This window comes from Akebia trifoliata, chromosome 4 (assembly GCF_017979445.1).
Source record: "Akebia trifoliata isolate Shusen 1 chromosome 4, ASM1797944v1, whole genome shotgun sequence".
Taxonomy (NCBI): Eukaryota; Viridiplantae; Streptophyta; class Magnoliopsida; order Ranunculales; family Lardizabalaceae; genus Akebia; species Akebia trifoliata.
In genome coordinates, this window is record NC_141378.1 from 20826200 (window position 1) to 20844927 (window position 18728).

The 18728-nt window shown below is 32.4% G+C and overlaps 1 protein-coding gene across 15 annotated transcripts; it reads left to right on the forward strand.

Annotated features, from left to right (window-relative positions):
• The first annotated feature begins 314 nt into the window (after nt 1-314).
• LOC147404422 (uncharacterized) lies at nt 315-14479 on the forward strand. 15 transcript variants are annotated; one of them, XR_015177750.1, is made up of 13 exons: nt 321-1128; nt 4322-4571; nt 4912-4967; nt 5044-5174; nt 5279-5375; nt 5466-5636; nt 7868-7923; nt 10208-10299; nt 10379-10482; nt 10571-10861; nt 11638-11689; nt 12547-12625; nt 14233-14479. XR_015177750.1 is itself a non-coding variant. In XM_086440360.1 (8 exons), the coding sequence occupies exons 4-8, from the start codon at nt 5311-5313 to the stop codon at nt 10427-10429; spliced, it is 435 nt and encodes a 144-aa protein (XP_086296486.1). In that variant the 5' UTR covers nt 322-1128; nt 4322-4505; nt 4912-5174; nt 5279-5310; the 3' UTR covers nt 10430-10483. The 15 variants fall into 15 exon arrangements, 2 of the variants coding, with proteins under 2 accessions (XP_086296486.1, XP_086296488.1); XR_015177748.1 differs by having other exon boundaries at nt 4322-4509; XR_015177749.1 differs by having other exon boundaries at nt 4322-4505.
• The last annotated feature ends 4249 nt before the right edge of the window (nt 14480-18728 follow it).

Sequence of the window (18728 nt, forward strand, 5' to 3'; positions counted from 1 at the left end):
GGAACATATTGATGGTGAGCAATATTGAAGCGACCAGCAAATGGACCAACTTTCAAAGTAAAAAAGTTACAATAAATATCGTGTAAATGATTTTTTATTCACTCCAAATGAATATGAGATCAACAAGATGACACAAAATAGTGGGGTCTTCATGAAAGCAATTACTAAATATAGAGCAAGTGCCAAAGATAAAAATTATAACGAAGAAGAGACCACTTATTACGGAGTTGTGAGGAAGACTATTGATTTGGATTACACTGATTTTTGTCAAACTATATTTTATTGTGATTGGGTTAGATTAGAAGATAGGACTAAATGATGAAAAGTTGATCTTGACATAAATTTGATATTGTGTAACATGGACAAGTTGAAAGGATTTGACAAGGAAGAAAATGAACCTTTCATTCTTGCATCTCAAGCTACTCAAGTATTCTACTAAAAAAATCAACTAAGGCCTAAATGGCCGTTGTTCTAGTGGCCTCAAAATGATTACTACAAAAAAAAAGGGTTTTAGAGGTTTTTTCTTTGGGCGGTTCTACAAAGCGTCATCAAACAAACAATTTAGGGCCAGTTTCATTGGAAACGCCCTCGAGGAAGGACGAGAATCTGATGAATGGGAGGCGTTTCCGTTGGAAAGCCTTTGAAGAAAGAAGAAACAAAATCTGCAATCGATTAAGCTATTTATAATGGTGAAAATTGATGAAATCGATGGCAATTTTGTGAACCATTTTAAGAAACCCTAAATCGAGGCTCCTTCTTCCATAACGCCATTAAAGAGATGAAGAATCAAGGCGTTTTCAATTTGGCGCCTTCATGTTCTCAAAATTGGCGATAAGTTCTTCATTTCCTCTTCTCTTCTCTCCCTCTCTCCCACTTCCACTATATATTTCCTTTTTTTCCCTAACAATCTTTCTATCTCACACTCTCTCTCTGTTTTATCTACGTGGGTTTAGTGTATTTTGGAAGCCATTGTTACTGGAATTCAATAAAAATAAGAAGAAGAAGAAGAAGGAGAAAAGTATTGGTTGCATTCATCTCTCGTAGTTGATCTTACAATCTGGAAACCTTGAAGGAAAAAACAACATATCTTATTATCTATTTATTCTGTGGAAAGAAGAGAGTAATAAGGTACTTCTTATTATCTTTCATTTAAAGATAATTCTAATAAAAATAGTAACTTGATAGATATTGTTAAGTGTTGATTTCATGATAACTAGTGAATTTTTGACATTTTTATTTTTAGCATCTCCTGAGTTTTGCTTCTTTTTGGGTATAATGCTTATTACATGTTTGTTGAAAGTCCTCAATGAAGTAGAACTTATGTTGAATAATGTTTATGGGGGGGCGTTCAATGGCCAACTTTTTAGCAAACTTTTTGGCAAAACATTTTTCAAAACATGGGTTAGAGGTTTTGGAATGGGCTGATTTTTGGTGAGGATGATCTCTACGGTGAGGAGATCATCATCACCAATAATCAGCCCATTCCAAAACTTCTAACCCATCAAAAACAGTTTACAAAAAATGGACGGTCCACGATTTTTCAGCTGGTAAACATAGGTTAGAAGTTTTGGAATGGGCTGATTTTTGGTGAGGATGATCTACTCACCGTAAAGATCATCCTCACCAAAAATCGCCCATTCCAAAACCTCTAACCCATGTTTTGAAAATGTTTTGCCAAAAAGTTTGCTAAAAAGTTTGCCCTTGAACGCTACCCATGTTTATGAACTTATTTATATATTTATTTATTTTGACTTCTGTAAATGTCCAACTGCTATTTTTATGGGCTCGTTTGATGTCATAGAAATTTGACATTGGGAGAATTTTTTTTGTAGTGTGAGAATTGATCATTGGTAATGACTTTCACACTTGAAAATATTTTTTTAGACTACATTTGGAGTGCTAAAATGGTCTGGATTTTATAATTTGCTTTGGTGTATGGACCAATTTTATGCTTAAAAAAAATCGATTATTGGGGTTATTGTGTGGATGTTAAGAATCTGGTTTTTTAGACTACTTTGACATTACAAGAACTGCTTTGTTTTGGGAATGTTTTTATTGTCAAAAAGTTGTTTTTAGGGGTTGGTTTGACGTCATGAAAAACTGATTTTGGGAGACTGCTCGTATAAAATAAATAATTTTTGGGATTGGTTTTGGTGTTCTAAAAACTGTTTTTTTATTGGTTTCATCGTAGTAAAACCAAATCCATAGGATTGGTTTAGTATTTCAAAAACTAAATTTTTAGGATCAATTTTAGTGTTGAAAATATGGATTTTTTATACTGCTCGATGCTAAATTTTTTGAATTTGGGAGTTGTCATTATATTCCAAAACAGATTTTTGAAATGTGTTTTGGTACCAAAAAATCTGGGTTTATGTGGAAATGTTTTAATGCAACTAAGGTCATGTTTTATGAATGATTTTGATATAGAAAAACTGAAATTTTGTACTCGTATGGGAGTCATAAAAACAAAACTTTTGGGGATAAATTTTATTACAAAAATCTGGGTTTTTAAAGGATTGTTTCATTTATCAAAAGTTAGATTTTGGGGACTTTCTTATTGGTACAAGAACCCGGATTTTTTTATATATATGTGAATTTCATGTGATTGAGAGTGTTCTTATGAGGTAATTGTTGTTATTTGTTCTATGAAAAGATTGGTATGCAACTTCGCAAGGTGTTGGGTAGATCTAATAATTAATTACAATAGAATTTTCAGATTTAGCACAATATTATTGCTAGTCAACTCATTTCACTTTACAAAAAAGAAAAAAAAGAATTTCATAAGCTTGCAAATCACACATGCATGCACATCCAATTGAATTAGATTTAGAAATAAGGTACTTCTTATTATCTTTCATTTAAAGATAATTCTAATGCAAGGTAGTAACTTGATAGATATTGTTGAGTGTTGATTTCATGATAACTAGTGAACTTTTGACATTTTTATTTTTAGCATCTCTTGAGTTTTGCTTCTTTCTTTTTTTCTTTTTAAGTAAAATGCTTATTACATGTTTGTTCAAAGTCATCAATGAATTAGAACTTATGTTGAACAATGTTTGTGAACTTGTTTATCTATTTATTTATTTTGACTATTTTAAATGTCCAAATGCTATTTTTATGGGCTGGTTTGATATCATAGAAATATGACATTGGGGGAATTATTTTTGGTACATGAAGGCGTTAGCTTAAAGAGGGAGGGTGTATCGGATATTCTTTAGTTTGATATGTGTTGGTACACAAAAGTGTTAGCTTTAAGAGGGAGGGTGTATCGAATATTCTTTAGTTGATGTGTGTTGGTACATGAAAGCATTAGCTTAAAGAGGGAGGGTGTATCAAATATTGTTTAGTTTGATATGTGTTAGTACACGAAAGCGTTAGCTTTAAGAGGGAGGGTGTATTGAATATTCTTTAGTTTGATGTGTGTTGGTACATGAAAGCATTAGCTTAAAAAGGGAGGGTGTATCGAATATTCTTTAGTTTGATATGAATAAATGAATTTTTCATAACAAGGAACCTACAAATGCCCATCTTCACAAAGTTATCTATTTTAGAAGACTTCAAGTGATGTCACTTCGATGACTTCTTTTTAGATTGGAATCTTTGATCATGGTGTAATTATTGTATCCGTTGTATCCTTCTATTTTTCTTTTCTAGTGATCTCTATCACTAGAGGGTATATATCTTTCTTTATTGTTTTCCCTTGCTATAATTCTTTGCACTGATCAAAAATAAAAAATGAAAAGAGAAAAAGACAATTGAGGAAAGAATTTGAAGTATTTTTCTCATTTTAATATGTTTCCCCTAAGAAAGTAACATTTTGAACTTCAAAAAACAGTCATTTTCTCAATAAATTTATTCCTCCTCCTTCAGAAAAGATATTTTGGCTGGTTTGATAATCAGTCTTGATTAAGAACATAACCAATTTAAGATATGGTGTTATCACAATATCCTTTAAGGTATTCTTGAGATATTTCGAGAGTCGTCGAATAGCTGTACAAAGTGTATCACTATTTTGCGAAATAGATGAGGTTTGGTGTGTGGCATATGATGTGTATTGCAAATAAGGATTGAAGTTTTTGTAAAATGAAAACAATCTTTAGAATCCTATCTATATTTGTTGTTTGGTATCTAGGCATTATGTGTGATTTTTATTTGTACAACTTTGCTTAGTCATTCTATTTGGCACTATAATATATATATTTTTTACTTCAATAAATTTGTTGGCCCTTCAATTTTGCTATTACTTATGATAAATTGATTGATTGAATGATTCTACAAAGTGAAAGTCAGTGAACTCCTCACTTCCAAAATATATTTGCAGCTAATTGATCAGGAGATAAAAATCAAAATTGTGGAGAACACGTCAGATGATCCTTGCCGGAGGAAGCCAGACATCATGAAGGCTAAGGAGTTGCTAGGATGGGAACCAAAGGTCAACTTGCATGAGGGACTGCCACTAAAAAGAAGTGATTGGTTTGCAAATAAACCAACATTTCCAACTCCATGTAGGTAATGCCACTAAAAAGAAGTGATCGGTTTGCATATAAACCAACATTTCCAACTCTATGTAGGTAACAATTACAAGGGTAGCCATTCCTTTTAGGCTAGTTATCCTTTATTCATTTATCATCGATTCAAACATTTCCAACTCTATGTAGGTAACAACTATTTCCAACTTAGTATCAAAATCATTATGATAATTACTCATAACCTGGTAGGCTAGGTCTATCAGACATCTATTTTCTTTTACTCATGACATTGTGCTAGACTAGAGCCATATTGCGTCTGAGAATATTTAGGCACGTCAATAGGTATTGATCTTCTCTTCCATCAATGTGCTATCTTGTCTATATATTGTTATCATCATTTATTATTATTATTATTATTTTTGCTGATATTTTTCATTTGTAGGTTCCTACCAGAATACTCCAGCTGCTCAGAACGAGAGTGATCCAAATAATATGACTGTGGGTACTTGGTTATATTTTCAGCTTGAGAATGATTTTTGTGGCATATGGTTATGACTTACAATTTTGTGTGTAGATATTTGTTGGTGGTTTGGATGCAAATGTTACCGATGACCATTTGAGGCAAGTTTTTAGCCAATTTGGAGCATTAAGCTAGGTGAAAATACCGGTAGGAAAACGATGTGGGTTTGTCCAATTTGCTAATAGGTAATAAAGTTTCTATATCTTTAGAGCCCCCTATAATATAGAAGTATCAAAATCAAAATTTTCTGAGCTTGACAACTTTTTTGGATATATATATGGTGCTCCAGAGCTTGTGCAGGGGAAGCTTTACTAATGTTGAATGGAACTCAATTGGGAGGGCAAAACATTCGACTTTCATGGGGATGTAGTCCTTCAAACAAACAGGTTATTCAAATACTACCTAGTTTCAATGAATTTTACTATCGTTAGCTTTGGTGTATGTACATATGTGTTCCCAGTCTGACATATTTACAGGACTCATCTGTTGGATGGGTTCAGCAGCAACCAGATCCAAACCAATGGAGTGGTGGATACTATGGATACAACGAAAGTAATGAATCCTACGGATACACCCAACCTCCTCAAGATCCAAACATGTATGCTTATGGGGCCTATCCTGGATATGGAAATTTTCAACAGCAACAGGTATGAGTCCCATCTTTCTACATGCCATGTTCAGATATTCTTTGTGTTTTCTTTTTCTTTCAGATACGAAGTTATCATACAAGGTTGCTCAGGGTTTTTTTTTCATTTGAGATCATGCTATGCCCTCTTCTCAAGTCTTGGCAATTTATTTGTGTGTTTCTTTGGTATCTTCTACTTATCTTGCATTTATCTTGTTATGTTGTTTGGATTGGTCGGTATCACACTTTTTCTTTATTATTATTGTTATTATAATATTTTTGGCTCATAGTGGGAGACCCACAATCCATCAGCTATGGTTATCTTTTTAATGAGAGAACAATAAAATAATTATTTTTGATAGTTAATTTGTCTACTGAAGATAATTATTTTATTAAAAGGATTAAAAGAACAAAATCCTGCATTTGCAATGTGTATCCGATCATTACCTCTGGCAACCTTCGTTTTACCATCCTTCATGAAATGCATGCATAAGTATTTTTCTAATCATTACGTATCAAAAGAAAGGGAAACTTATCAAAAAGTATTTTCTCATAAGAATATTTTCTATCCTTTCTGGTGAAAATGAATGATCTCCCTGTTGAAAGATTTTCTCATTCCTTTCACTTTCATCAATTCTAAAGCTATGACATTGTGAAAACCCAACATATCGTGTCAACTAATTGATAGTGCGGTTATTATGAATCAGTCCTCATTGGAGGGTATTCAATAGGTATCAGAACTAGATAGACTAGTCAAGTTGGTGTGTGCTTTGGCCTGATTAGTAATTGGATTGTGTTTGGATGATATCATCATCATCATCAAATCCTTATTCTAAAGGATTCATGGTCAGCTAATTGGGTTTGGATACTAATCATCAAAATTCTTATTTGTTAACTAGACTGATTCCTTATTTGTTATCTAGTTACAACTGCATGTTTCAGACCCAGTTAATGTTTGGGTTTTGATTTGCTTGGACAGGTTCTTGAGACAAACCTGTTAACACGCCTTATCTTTCCTGATTTGAACATTTAGGCTAAATGTGGTAGATGTTTGTTGGTTCCTTGATTTAGTTGGATTACATCTTGTACCTTTTATTGTCAATCAGTGGACACACACACAAACTAGTTATTCCTTTATCATTGATTCAAACATTTCCGACTCTATGTAGGTAACAACTAGTTATTTTAAGTTGCTTAGGCTATCCACTTAACAACTTCAAATGCAGTAAATGTAGAAAGGATGGACTAGAAGATATGATATTCATGTACAAATTATTAGGTTTTAAATACTATCAATCAATGTTTGTGTTACTTATTTTGTTTATAATTCATAGAGTTGCCACTTTTTTTATAGTGAAAATATTCGTGAATGCGTACTTTGTTTTTGGATTTCATAGATGCATGTTTGGTAGATTGTAGTTTATGTTTAGTAAAATATTCATTTACAGGTTGTGGCATATTTTTATAAACATGTGATAAGTGAAATTTGAGATGCCAATAGCAACTCTTTTTCTTTATTTAATTGCAGAATTTATTTTGGAATGAATATTTTATTAAATTTTTATTACAACATTAGAAACGGTTTTGAACTACCTCTAATGTTGTTGTTATTTGACACTAAATTTATTATTAGGGGCGGTTTTTAAATTGCCTCTAAAGTATAAGAACCGCCCTTAAATTATAGTCTTTAGAGGCGGTTTTAAAATTGCCCTTAAATTATTATTATTAGAGGCGGTTTTCAAATAACCTCTAAAATATAAGAACCGCCCTTAAATCATATTCTTTAGAGGCGGTTTTCAAATAGCCTCTAAAATATATATAAAATGCCCTTAAATCATTATTTAGAGGCGGTATTAAAACCGCCCTTAATTAGCCACTAAAAGGAATTAGCGACGCCACTATAGTGGGCAGTTTGACTAAACCGCCCTTAAATATATTGGAGGCGGTTTAGTCGAAATCAGTGGCAGTTTAAAACCACCTCTAAATACCTCATATTTTGTAATGGATTGACGAAAGAAGTGGATGTACTTGAAGATCCTATTATATTTCATTCGATTGTTGATAAAAACACATATATAGATGATATTGTAAATGAAAGTGATCAAAACCATGATGATGATGATTTAGACATGATTGTGTAGTTGTTTGTTGTATGCGATATAGAAATTAAATGATACACATCTTCTACTTTTCTAGATTTTGCATGGATAAATTTATTTTGTTTATTTATGATTTCATTATTTAAATAGATAGGCAAATTGGAAGATCAATTGTAATGGCTAGCACGAGTACTCAGAGCTCACAATTAGGTAAATTTAATTTCTCCATTATTTTATTGTATTGTCACTAAGTTGTGAAAGCGCCCTCGATCCGTGGGGTGCGCGGATCCGCTTTTGACCCTTGAGGTTTGAGAGTCGTCACCTAGTTATTACGGTCTAGGAACCGATCAATGACTCTAAACGAATAAAGAACTAATCTAGAATAGAAAAAAAAACTGAATTCGGGGATCATGTTATGGGGTTGGAAGGTGTTAGGCACCAACCCCGCCCGGCCAAAGCCGGTCTCTACTAATTTCTCAAATAAGTTACATTGCTAAAAAAACCTAGATAATAAAAAAAAGTAAGAAATTATACCTTTCCGATAGCAAAGACCTTGTTCCCTCAGATCCGACAAAAACTACTCCTTATACTGTACTCCTTGCTTCGTTCTGTCTCCAGATTGGATTTTTGATCTCCGAGGCAAGGTATCTCTTTTTTTATCTGGATTCTTTGAGTTTGTTATGGGTTTTGGGGTGTTTTTGAAGGACTTTTAGGTGTTTTTTAGGCTAAAATTGAAGTATGGGTGTTAGGTAAGGAGTTGGGACTCCAAGACTAGGGTTTATGGAAGGCTATGAAGGCTTTTTGATCTATTTCTCTTAGGATTTATGATTTGATACGAAAATAGGGTGTGAGGACCTCTATTTATAGATTTTTTTAAGAGTTGATTTAGATAGCATTAGTGTTTGATTATAATTTTTTTAATTAGAGTTGTGTTTTAGTTAGAATTGTTTTAAGTAGAGTTGTGTTTTAATTAGAATTGTTTTAGGTGGAGTTGTGTTTTAGTTAGAACTCTATTAGATAGAGTTATTATTTAATTAGAACTCTATTAGGATTTTGACTTTTGGTCTTATTTGATTGACTTTAAGATTTTGACTTTAGTCTTAGTTAATTGACTTTAATTTTGACTTTAGTCTTCCTTGATTGACTTTAATACTTTGACCTTAGTCTTGCTTAGTTGACTTTAATTTTTTAGAGAACCCTCCTCTATTATATCTTTAATTCTTCGGACCCCCAAATGGAGGGGCCTTAAAGAAATATCTCACAAACCCTTAATAATTTTTTGTGAGAACCCAATTGATCGATTTTTTTAGTTTAAAATTTTAAATTAATTTCATTAATATTTCATTTTAATTATTTAATATTTTATTTATTAATTTCAAAATTTTTAATTATGAAAATTGTGAAATTACCGTTTTACCCCCAGAGAGGACTTTTCACGTTTTAAGTTGGTTTTTAATGTTTTAAAATCGATTTTTCGTAAGGAATTCAATGGAAATATTAGTTTGTATCATTTATGAAATTTTTCGTGTGAAATGGTCATGAACTTTATGAGGGGCATTTTCGTAATTTTGTCAAATTCTTTTAAAATTGGCGAAATGATTTATTTGGTTTTGATTTGTTGTTTTATGTGTTTGAATGGATTTCCCTAAGCGTAATGTAGGCTCTAAGGATATTTTGATGTTAGGGGTATTTTGATAATTTGGTCATTTTTTAGTGATTTTTATCGTGAAACTTCTTTTTGTTTGCAAGATGATGATTTCTATGTTTCTGGGATCGTATTTTCCTAGCGTTGTGTGATTTCTAATGTTTTGTCAGTTCGAGATACCTCATTCGGATTTCTGAAACATTTCTGGTAACAAAATAAAGCAATGGAAATAACATCCATCATTGGGAACCATTGCGATCGGGTTGACGAGTTGATTAATCAGGCGGATGCAAAAATGGGGTGTCTACAACTTGTCCAATATTACTATTTTTATACTAACTATTTTGTATGGGTTAGGATCTGCAAGCTCATCGACAGATAATAAGATAAGAATTAGTTTCAATGCAAATGCTCTACCGATTAGCGAGCATTTGGTAAAGTTTTCTACACAATGTGGAGAGTTTGTCCATACTCACATTATTATTTTTATAAAGGACTGACATTTAGTGCCAGCTAGAAAGAAGGATGAGATGTGGAAATTACTGCTTTTAAGTTGCAATATCATATTACAATTGAAATAATATTAGTTAATTATTATATATTTTTTCTTAGAGACTATTTATCTTTGTTTTTTTTTTTTAATTTCTCATGTTGGGAGAGTCCATCCTACAAGTACCAATGCCCTTAGAAGCATGTTCAAGACATTCAGAAAATACAAGGCTAAGTTGAGGACCAAGTACATTGATTATTATAATAATATGGATGGTAGATTGAAAATTTGTCCTCAAAATGTTAAGCAGGAAAATTAGGTCGCATTTGTTAATTGTACTGTTGCACCCAAAATTGTAGAAATGAGGAAGAGAAATGCAACAAACAGGAGCAACTTGAACATTTATCATATTACTGGTATACATGGCCACGCAAGATTAAAGAAGCGAATGGTAAGTAATTGTCATTGAAACTATTTTACTTTGAGTTATGTCCTTCATAATTAATACCTTGAAATTTATGCAAGTATAGAAACGGGAAAGGGGAGATGGCAGCGATCCCCCTTCAAGGACCGAGGTGTAGATTATAGGGCATTCAAAGGATAACGAAGCTAGCTCGAGTACTGTCGCCTCTTGGTATGATCATCATTTTAAACTTATGTTTATGAAATGTTATATGAATTATACAGTTTACATAAATGTATTTGTTTGTTTAACATTATAGGATAAAATAAAAGAAATCATGAAGAACCAATCTGAAAAAGATAGTTCCGAAGACCTCCTCAATGATTTCGTGACTAAAGTGTTTGATCCGGATAAGAGGAATGTATTCATGGTGTTGGGACTAATATTTCAAAAACTCGGATTCTCGGGTTAGCTACTGCGAAAGAAATATTTATATGAAAAGATAAGCAAATTATTGAGCAAACTAAGGAAATAACGAATATTCAAAGTTGAAGTGAAAGGTTTATGGGAAGAAATTGGGGATGTACGTGGAAGTATTCAGAAAATAGAGGTATATACTATTACATTTTCTTATTCATTTATATATATAATACCAATATTTATTACAACATATGCTTTTAAGATCCCAATCATTTGATGGAATGTCTATTGAAACATGACCCCAAACAATTGATTTGTATTCAATTGCACAACCACGATTTTTTACAAAAGAAATGCCATAGAAACTATTGGATTGAGGAAGAAATGTTGTTGCAATTGGAAAAGCGGTTATAGATACTACCCCTTCTATTGTATATAGGTGTCCTCTGGGTGAAGACAATGTCAAGGTTCTTATTAACATCATTCATATAGCAAACACTCCTCTTACCCAACGAACTAGTTTTGTAGGGAGTCTAAGAGATTTACCGTGAGGTCGAAAATTTTTATTAGGGTTATCTCACAATAGTTTTGGCTATAGTTTTATATGCTACTTGCAATGTGAACTGGTTATCCTTCTTTTAGCATATGTCTAGATGCTAAGTGGTACTACTGGTTGTATTTGGACAACCCCTCTAAAGTTTTACTACTACTTGCAATGTTTCTCTTCTATTAGTGTGTCTTTTTTTGTTGTTTGAGCACATTTAGAGCAGTGGAATTGGGAACTTGAACACTTACATATGCATAATGTTCTTCTTCACTACAAGGTTATTTATCTACAAAGTACTTTTACTTTTTTACTTATACTGTTTAATTAATAGCTGATTTTTTTTTTTTTTTTTTTTGTCAACTAACCTCTTTTTAACTTCGCCATTGTAAAATTAAATGTTTTACACTGCTGGTCCCAAGCCCGGACAAAATAGGGAAAATGATGATCCAAGGAGTATTAAAGTGATAACAGGTATTGTTTTTCTTCCTCTTTTTTCTCAAAACTTATAGGTAATGTTAGACTAAATCCTCAACATACTAAGAATTGTTTATTTTTATGTTTCAGATGCAATCCCGTAGGAGTCTTGTCTATTCTTGTTTATTTAGAGGATTAAATGTGTGTTCCAAGTTATTTAGAGAACTCATAGAGGAAGTCTTTCCTTCTAATGTTATCATAGTTTGGGCATAGTTTCATTTTATTATTATAAATTTAGTTGTATGAACCTCTAAATCATTAGAACTGTTGTCGTTTGTTTACTTAATCTTGAAAAAACAACCCAACAATATCGGGGAAGCACGCGAGTATGATAAGGTATAATATTTAGAATTCCACGTGTTGGTTATACCACTTTCAGAATTTTGACTAATTCTATAAACAAGATCAAACTTTAAAAAACTTCACTCTTTTTGGAATAGTTTCCCATTCGTGAAACTGCAACGAAGGATTAGGAAGGCTTCTACTTCATCAAACTAAAAGGGAAGCCTTGAATACTTTTGTTCAAGTGGAGCTTTTTTCATTTTTGGTATAAGCTTTGTAGGAGGATAGCATTGAAATCGGAAGAAGAGCATTATTTGATCTGAAAGTTGTTGCAAAAGTAATCATACATTGGCATTTCTTCCTTTCACATAGCAACATTTTTCCCCTTTTTTTACAGGAACTTTCATATTAGAACCTATGTATTTAGAATTCTCAACTTCATGGCATAGTTCTCACATGAGATTTGAACAAACAAAATTTTGAATTGAAAACACAAGGCATTCATGAAAATTATGATCCTTTTCTGTTATTTAACATTGTAACTCACCGGCCTTAGAATTATATTTTATCAGAGTCGAGTTGGGCATGTTCAGTCGGTTCAGAGAAACAAACCAAGAGGGAGCTATTTGATGCTCTTCGGCAAGAACTCAAGTAAGTGGTAGTGTTACCTTGCGTATTTTTTCTCTACAGATTGACCAAAATAGAAGAGTATTCTTTGATAAAGGTGTAGAATAATTGCACTAACATAATCTTTGAAAAATAATATTTACTTCGTTTATATGTTTGAAGTATCAACTAAAACTCTAGAAAATCTTTTAGCATTCATATATATATATATATATATATATATATATATATATATAGAGAGAGAGAGAGAGAGAGAGAGAGAGAGAGAGAGAGAGAGAGAGAGAGAGAGAGAGAGAAATGTTCAGCACCAAACATTTTGGTAAAACATTTTTCAAAACATGGGTTAGAAGTTTTGGAATGGGCTGATTTTTTGTGAGGATGATCTCTACGGTGAGGAGATCATCATCACCAAAAATCAGCTCATTTAAAAACTTCTAACCCCATCAAAATTATTTACAAAAAATGTACGACAAGGAGATCATCCTCACCAAAAATCAGCCCATTACAAAACTTCTAGCCCCATGTTTACAAGTTGAAAAATCGTGGACCGTCCATTTTTTGTAAATCATTTTTGATGGGGTTAGAAGTTTTTAAATGAGCTGATTTTTGGTGATGATGATCTCCTCACCGTAGAGATCATCCTCACAAAAAATCAGCCCATTCCAAAACTTCTAACCCATGTTTTGAAAAATGTTTTGCCAAAATGTTTGTCAAAATGTTTGGTGCTGAACATTTCCCTATATATATATAGGTCCCGTTCAATAGCTAACTTTTTGGCAAAACATTTTTCAAAACATGAGTTAGAAGTTTTGGAATTAGTTGATTTTTGGTGAGAATGATCTCTACGGTGAGGAGATCATCATCACAAAAAATCAGCCCATTCCAAAACTTCTAACCCCATCAAAAATAGTTTACAAAAAATGGACGGTCCACGATTTTTCAACTTGTAAACATGGGTTAAAAGTTTTGGAATGGGCTGAGTTTTGGTGAGGATGATCTCCTCGCCCATTCCAAAACTTCTAACTCATATTTTGAAAAATGTTTTGCCAAAAAGTTAGCCATTGAACGCTACCCATATATATATATATATATATATATATATATATATATATATATAATATATATATATATATATATATATATATATGTATATGGGTCACATAAAGTTACAACACGTTTTGTCTTATATGGGAAAAAATGTTCACAATGGTGTGAGTTTTTGTGAGGATGATCTCTATGATGATGGAATCATCCTTGCAAAAAATCAGCCCATTCCAAAACTTCTAACCCCATGAAAAGTGGTTTACAAAAAATGGACGGTCCATAATTCTTCAACTTGTAAATATGGGGCTAGAAGTTTTAGAATGGGCTGATTTTTGGTGAGGATGATCTCCTCACCATAGAGATCATCCTCACAAAAAATCAGCCCATTACGAACCTTTTTTCCCAAATAAGACAAAACACGTTGTAGCTTTATGTGTATACGGGTCCTGACGATATTATAAATTGGGTTTTTATTTAGTCCGACCATTTTTCTGCTCCTAACAGGTGGAATTGTTTTGTCTATGAAACAGCTCTTTATTTTTAAGTAGTATCTCATTGGGTTTGATTATATTGGTTGGACTGTGTAGTTGTGGGCAGATTCAAATCGGTTCCTTTCTAGATTTTGCAACTCCCAATGGTCTGTTTGGATCAGGAAGAAGATGATGGTGAGAGAAAAAGGTGTTACTATGAGTGGATGTTGATGATGGCGTTTGTAAACATATATAGTTGGTTAAGAGTATTGATGGAGAAGTACTTGGTAATTTTGTAAATTATGACTCATTGTAATTCTTTGTGTATAAATTAATGTGATAAAAAACCTCGATATTCTCTATTTGGTCTATTTTGACCGCGGCTAATAGGTGCCTAGAAAAAAAAATTAAAAATTAAGTTTTTTTTAAAACTTTAAATATCGATTTATGACCAATGTCTAAAGTCTCAGGACTTAGGACATCAATCTCATTGACATCGGATTTTAAATCGACGTCTAAGCTATTTTTTTGTTTTGTTTTATTTGGAACGGTTTCTAGCCTTTCCAAATTCTGCTTCCAAGTTTGAACTCATTAACACCCCGATGAGAGACGATCTTTCAACCGTTTTAGATGGACTTAAGAACGGTTATAAACCGTTCCTTATTATGCGGACAAATTCTAAGGATGATGTCGTTAGTTGAAGAGATTGAAGTTGATGATAGTTGTTTGCTGTGAGAAATAGTAGAGAGAGAAAGGAAGAAGAAGATGTTGAAGTTGTGGTGGATGTCGATCTTTCTTCTTCTTCTTTTTAATTTAATTTTGCTCTCTTTTGCAGAATTCCTATATATTTTTTTGCTTCTGTCCCAAAACGCCAAGAATAACTCCCACGTTTAGGCTTCCTTCTTCCAAAATCTCCTCCTCTCTTCTTCGCTTTATGTCTTCCCTATCGCTGTATTTTTTTATTTTTATTTTTGTAGAAAGCTCTAGGTAGTGTTAAAAGAGGAGGGAGGGCACAAGAAGAACGTGGAGCTATGGAGGTTGAGAGAAAGGAGAACATGGTGAGAGAGGAGGATGTGAAGAGTGAGAGAAGACGTCGAGAGTTTTAGAGAGTTGGACGACCCCTCTTTATAACAATTTTCGTTTCCTTTTTTATTTACTTCCTAATTTTCTGTTTCCTCTTTTCTCAAAAATTCCTTCGACGTTGGATTTATTTCTAACCATTTTTTTTATCTGCTCTTCTCCTAAATTTTCTCTTCCACATCTCTTGTAGGGACGTTTAGATTTATTTCTAATTTTGAAAGATTTTTAAATTTTTTTAAATTCCTCTCCTTCACATTTCTTGTAAAATGTCGTGGGTAGTGATCCCACGTAATTTGCGACTCACTGGTTCTAGGTAGACTGGTTGGATGATGAATTTCAGTTTTTGGCTTGATTTTAATTTTAATGTTAGATTTAATTCAATTGGTCGATTTAAGATTAACTTGAATATTGATTTGTTTAAGAATTTTAATTTAATGTTTAATCAATATTAAAATTTAGATTAAGTTTCAATTGTTAATTTGATTGGTTGATTTTTCAGATTTTAATTTAACTTTGAATAATTGTTTTTTTATTGGAAGATCACGGTTGATTTGGTCGCTTTAAAATTTTTGACTTGGTTGTTTAGTTGAAGTTAAATTTTCAATTTATTTTTCAGTTTGAATGCTTCATTAAAGTTAAAATTTTCAATTGTTTTATTAAAGTTAACATTTTCAATTTGGTTGTCTAATTGAAGTTAATTTTTGATTTATTTTTCATCATTACATGTGGAAATTTTCAATTTTCTTAAGTAGGAGTTTTTTAGATTTTTGATGCGCGTAAATCTGTTGATAATTTATTTTCAATCACATTTTCCTAAGAGTTAAGATCTCTATGTAAAAGTCGGACAACGAGAGGCATTTCGGTGATTTCTTATAAATTTCTTCATTTTCGTAGATTTGGGTCTTGTTAGACTTGTAATCATATTCTGAAAGCAATGAAGGTACTTTCGAGACTTTTCGGAGGTACAAAATTTATGAGGGGTATTTTTCTCATTTTGTTAATTTTTACAAATTTGATAAACTTTAGAATGAGATTTCTTTTAGCCCCCACGTGATTATTTCTAAATCTAGAGGTCATATTTTTCCAACAATGCAAACTCTCTATTTTTTTCGAAATGTATAGCAAACCTAAGCATACATACTTGCTAAATCGAGTGTAATGCGTAACGATCCTAAACGTACATAATTTTTTATGTTGAGTCGTAACGAGTGAAAGAGATGAAAGGACTAGAAACAAAAATAAATAAATAATAAGGAAAGATACTCTTTACTTTTCAAATTCTTTGTGCTCATCATTAGGAATCCACTACAACAGAGTTACGAATTGTCAAATTAGACAGATGCAAAAATGGAGTTCTATATACAAATATATATATATATATATATATATATATAGTCAAGATTCCTTGAATCCTAATAATGACTCATGAGAAAACACACATGATCCCAACCTCTTAAACACGAAATCCAATGGTTCGGATCATGTGTTGTTTTTCATGAGTCATTCTTAGGAGTCAACGAATCCCAAAATAGGTTGGATGCATGGGATCAAAGCCGTGTTGTGAGCAAAGTTGGGGTATGTGGGTTATGGGGTAGTTCCTTGCATGGATTGGATTGTGGCTGGTTTAGAGAAGCGTCTAGTTTCTAAAACCTCATTTTTGTCCATTCAAAACATGGCCGATTTGACTTGACTAAATTGTATTTCAAGGTCAACGGCGTAAAAACTCGATGAAATCAACTTGCAAAATCAATTTAGCAAGCCTTGAGGGATCTCATCAATTCGACAAAGTCATCTTAAAAATGCATCGGGTCCGAATCTAAGACCAAGTTAAATTTATTTACCACTGAATGCTCATGCCTACGATGCGGTTTGCTCTTGCACATGTTCCTTAAACATTGAAGATGCCTTATGCTATTAAGCTTAAATGTAAGCGTGCATGTGTCACATCCCTTGACCTTCCATGGGTTACCACAAAATTACTAAAATTTCGTAAGAACTTCACCACGAAAGAAAAGTGGAATTTTATAGTCTTTGATGATAGGTAGAGATTGACGTGGCATAAAACAATAAAAGACTAATAAAATCTGGAATCCACTAGAAAAGAAATTAAAGAGAAATTTTATTAAATTGAAGATGATCTTTGGATCGAAATTACCGCCTCTTTTATAAAAAAGACTTCTAATCCTATTAAACATGAAATCTGCTCAAAATAGCAAAAATTACTAAAAATATTAAAAACAATCACAACATTGAAATAAATACTACTTAACCTTAGATGTAAGGGAGAATTAATGGTTCATGATTCTAACTTCTATAATTAAAGTTATTAACAAAATGAAAAATTACCACAAAAAAAAAGGGGTAGATGAATGAATTAGACCTAAAAACTCAAACTTTAACAGGTTGAGAGAGAGGTAGTTTTAAAAAAAAAAAAATTAACATCTCGGCCTCTTTGTTCATTACTTAGATCTAATTTCAAAATAACAAAAAAGACAAAAACTAAGTTTTTTTTATGAAAATCCACGTCTTTAAAAATGAACGGCTATTGGTTGCATATGATCTGAACTCTTTTATAGTCACTCCAGCACTTTTTTGTTTTTTTTTTTTTTTTTGTCGACTACAGCAAATTACTTTCGGGTTCAAGCAAAAACTTGTATTAGAACTAGGAAAAAATACAAAGGGTATGCTCTTATTTTACAAGCCGAATGTGAGGGGGATTTAAAATAACTCCCATAAAACATTATTTTACCGACAAAGGAAGAGAATCCAATGAACTAAAGTAGCGAGAAGCTCGTTCAGCAACATCAACACTTCCTAAAGCATCTGCACACGGTCGAGTTACCTTCCCTAAAGAACCTTATACCATGCTTTCAGATAAAGGTTGTTTCAGCGTAGCTGCTAAGGCCAAGTGGCCACAGACCTTATACTATTTTCGGTGATAAAGGTGTTAGAGTATTGTTCTTGAAACGCATGAGATGTGTCGTTAGACTCGAGAATCTCACAAGGATTTCCTAAGAAGAAAATAGAGTAAATGATCCAAATTGATCATCTCATTTTATAAGTATCAAAGGATTTCCAACGTTTTCCAAAAGATATGAATATTGGGGTGTCAATAGCATTAATGGGTGTGAACCCATTGACCGAACCAATGCATCTCAATAGCTTCGAAACCCAACGGTCAAGATGTCATAACACTGTTCGTGTAGATTCCCAATTCACGTCTTTTTCAAAGAAGGTAACATACCCTTACTTCTTTTGTCCCCCTTGTGCATGTGAAAACAAGGAGACACATGGATTATCATATTGGCAATTGAATACCACAATCTTTGAGATTTCATGAAAAACTTTATGGTTAAAAAATTGAAAATATATATATAAAAAATTCGAGCTTGATCAATAGTGTTGAAAATGGACGGCTACTGAGCACTTAAATTTAAAATTAAAATACAATGGTGAAAAATAACTTTTTTTTTTTTTAATTTTGTTCGTTATTGAAATTCATAGAATTTCATCCTCTAGAACAATTTTGTATT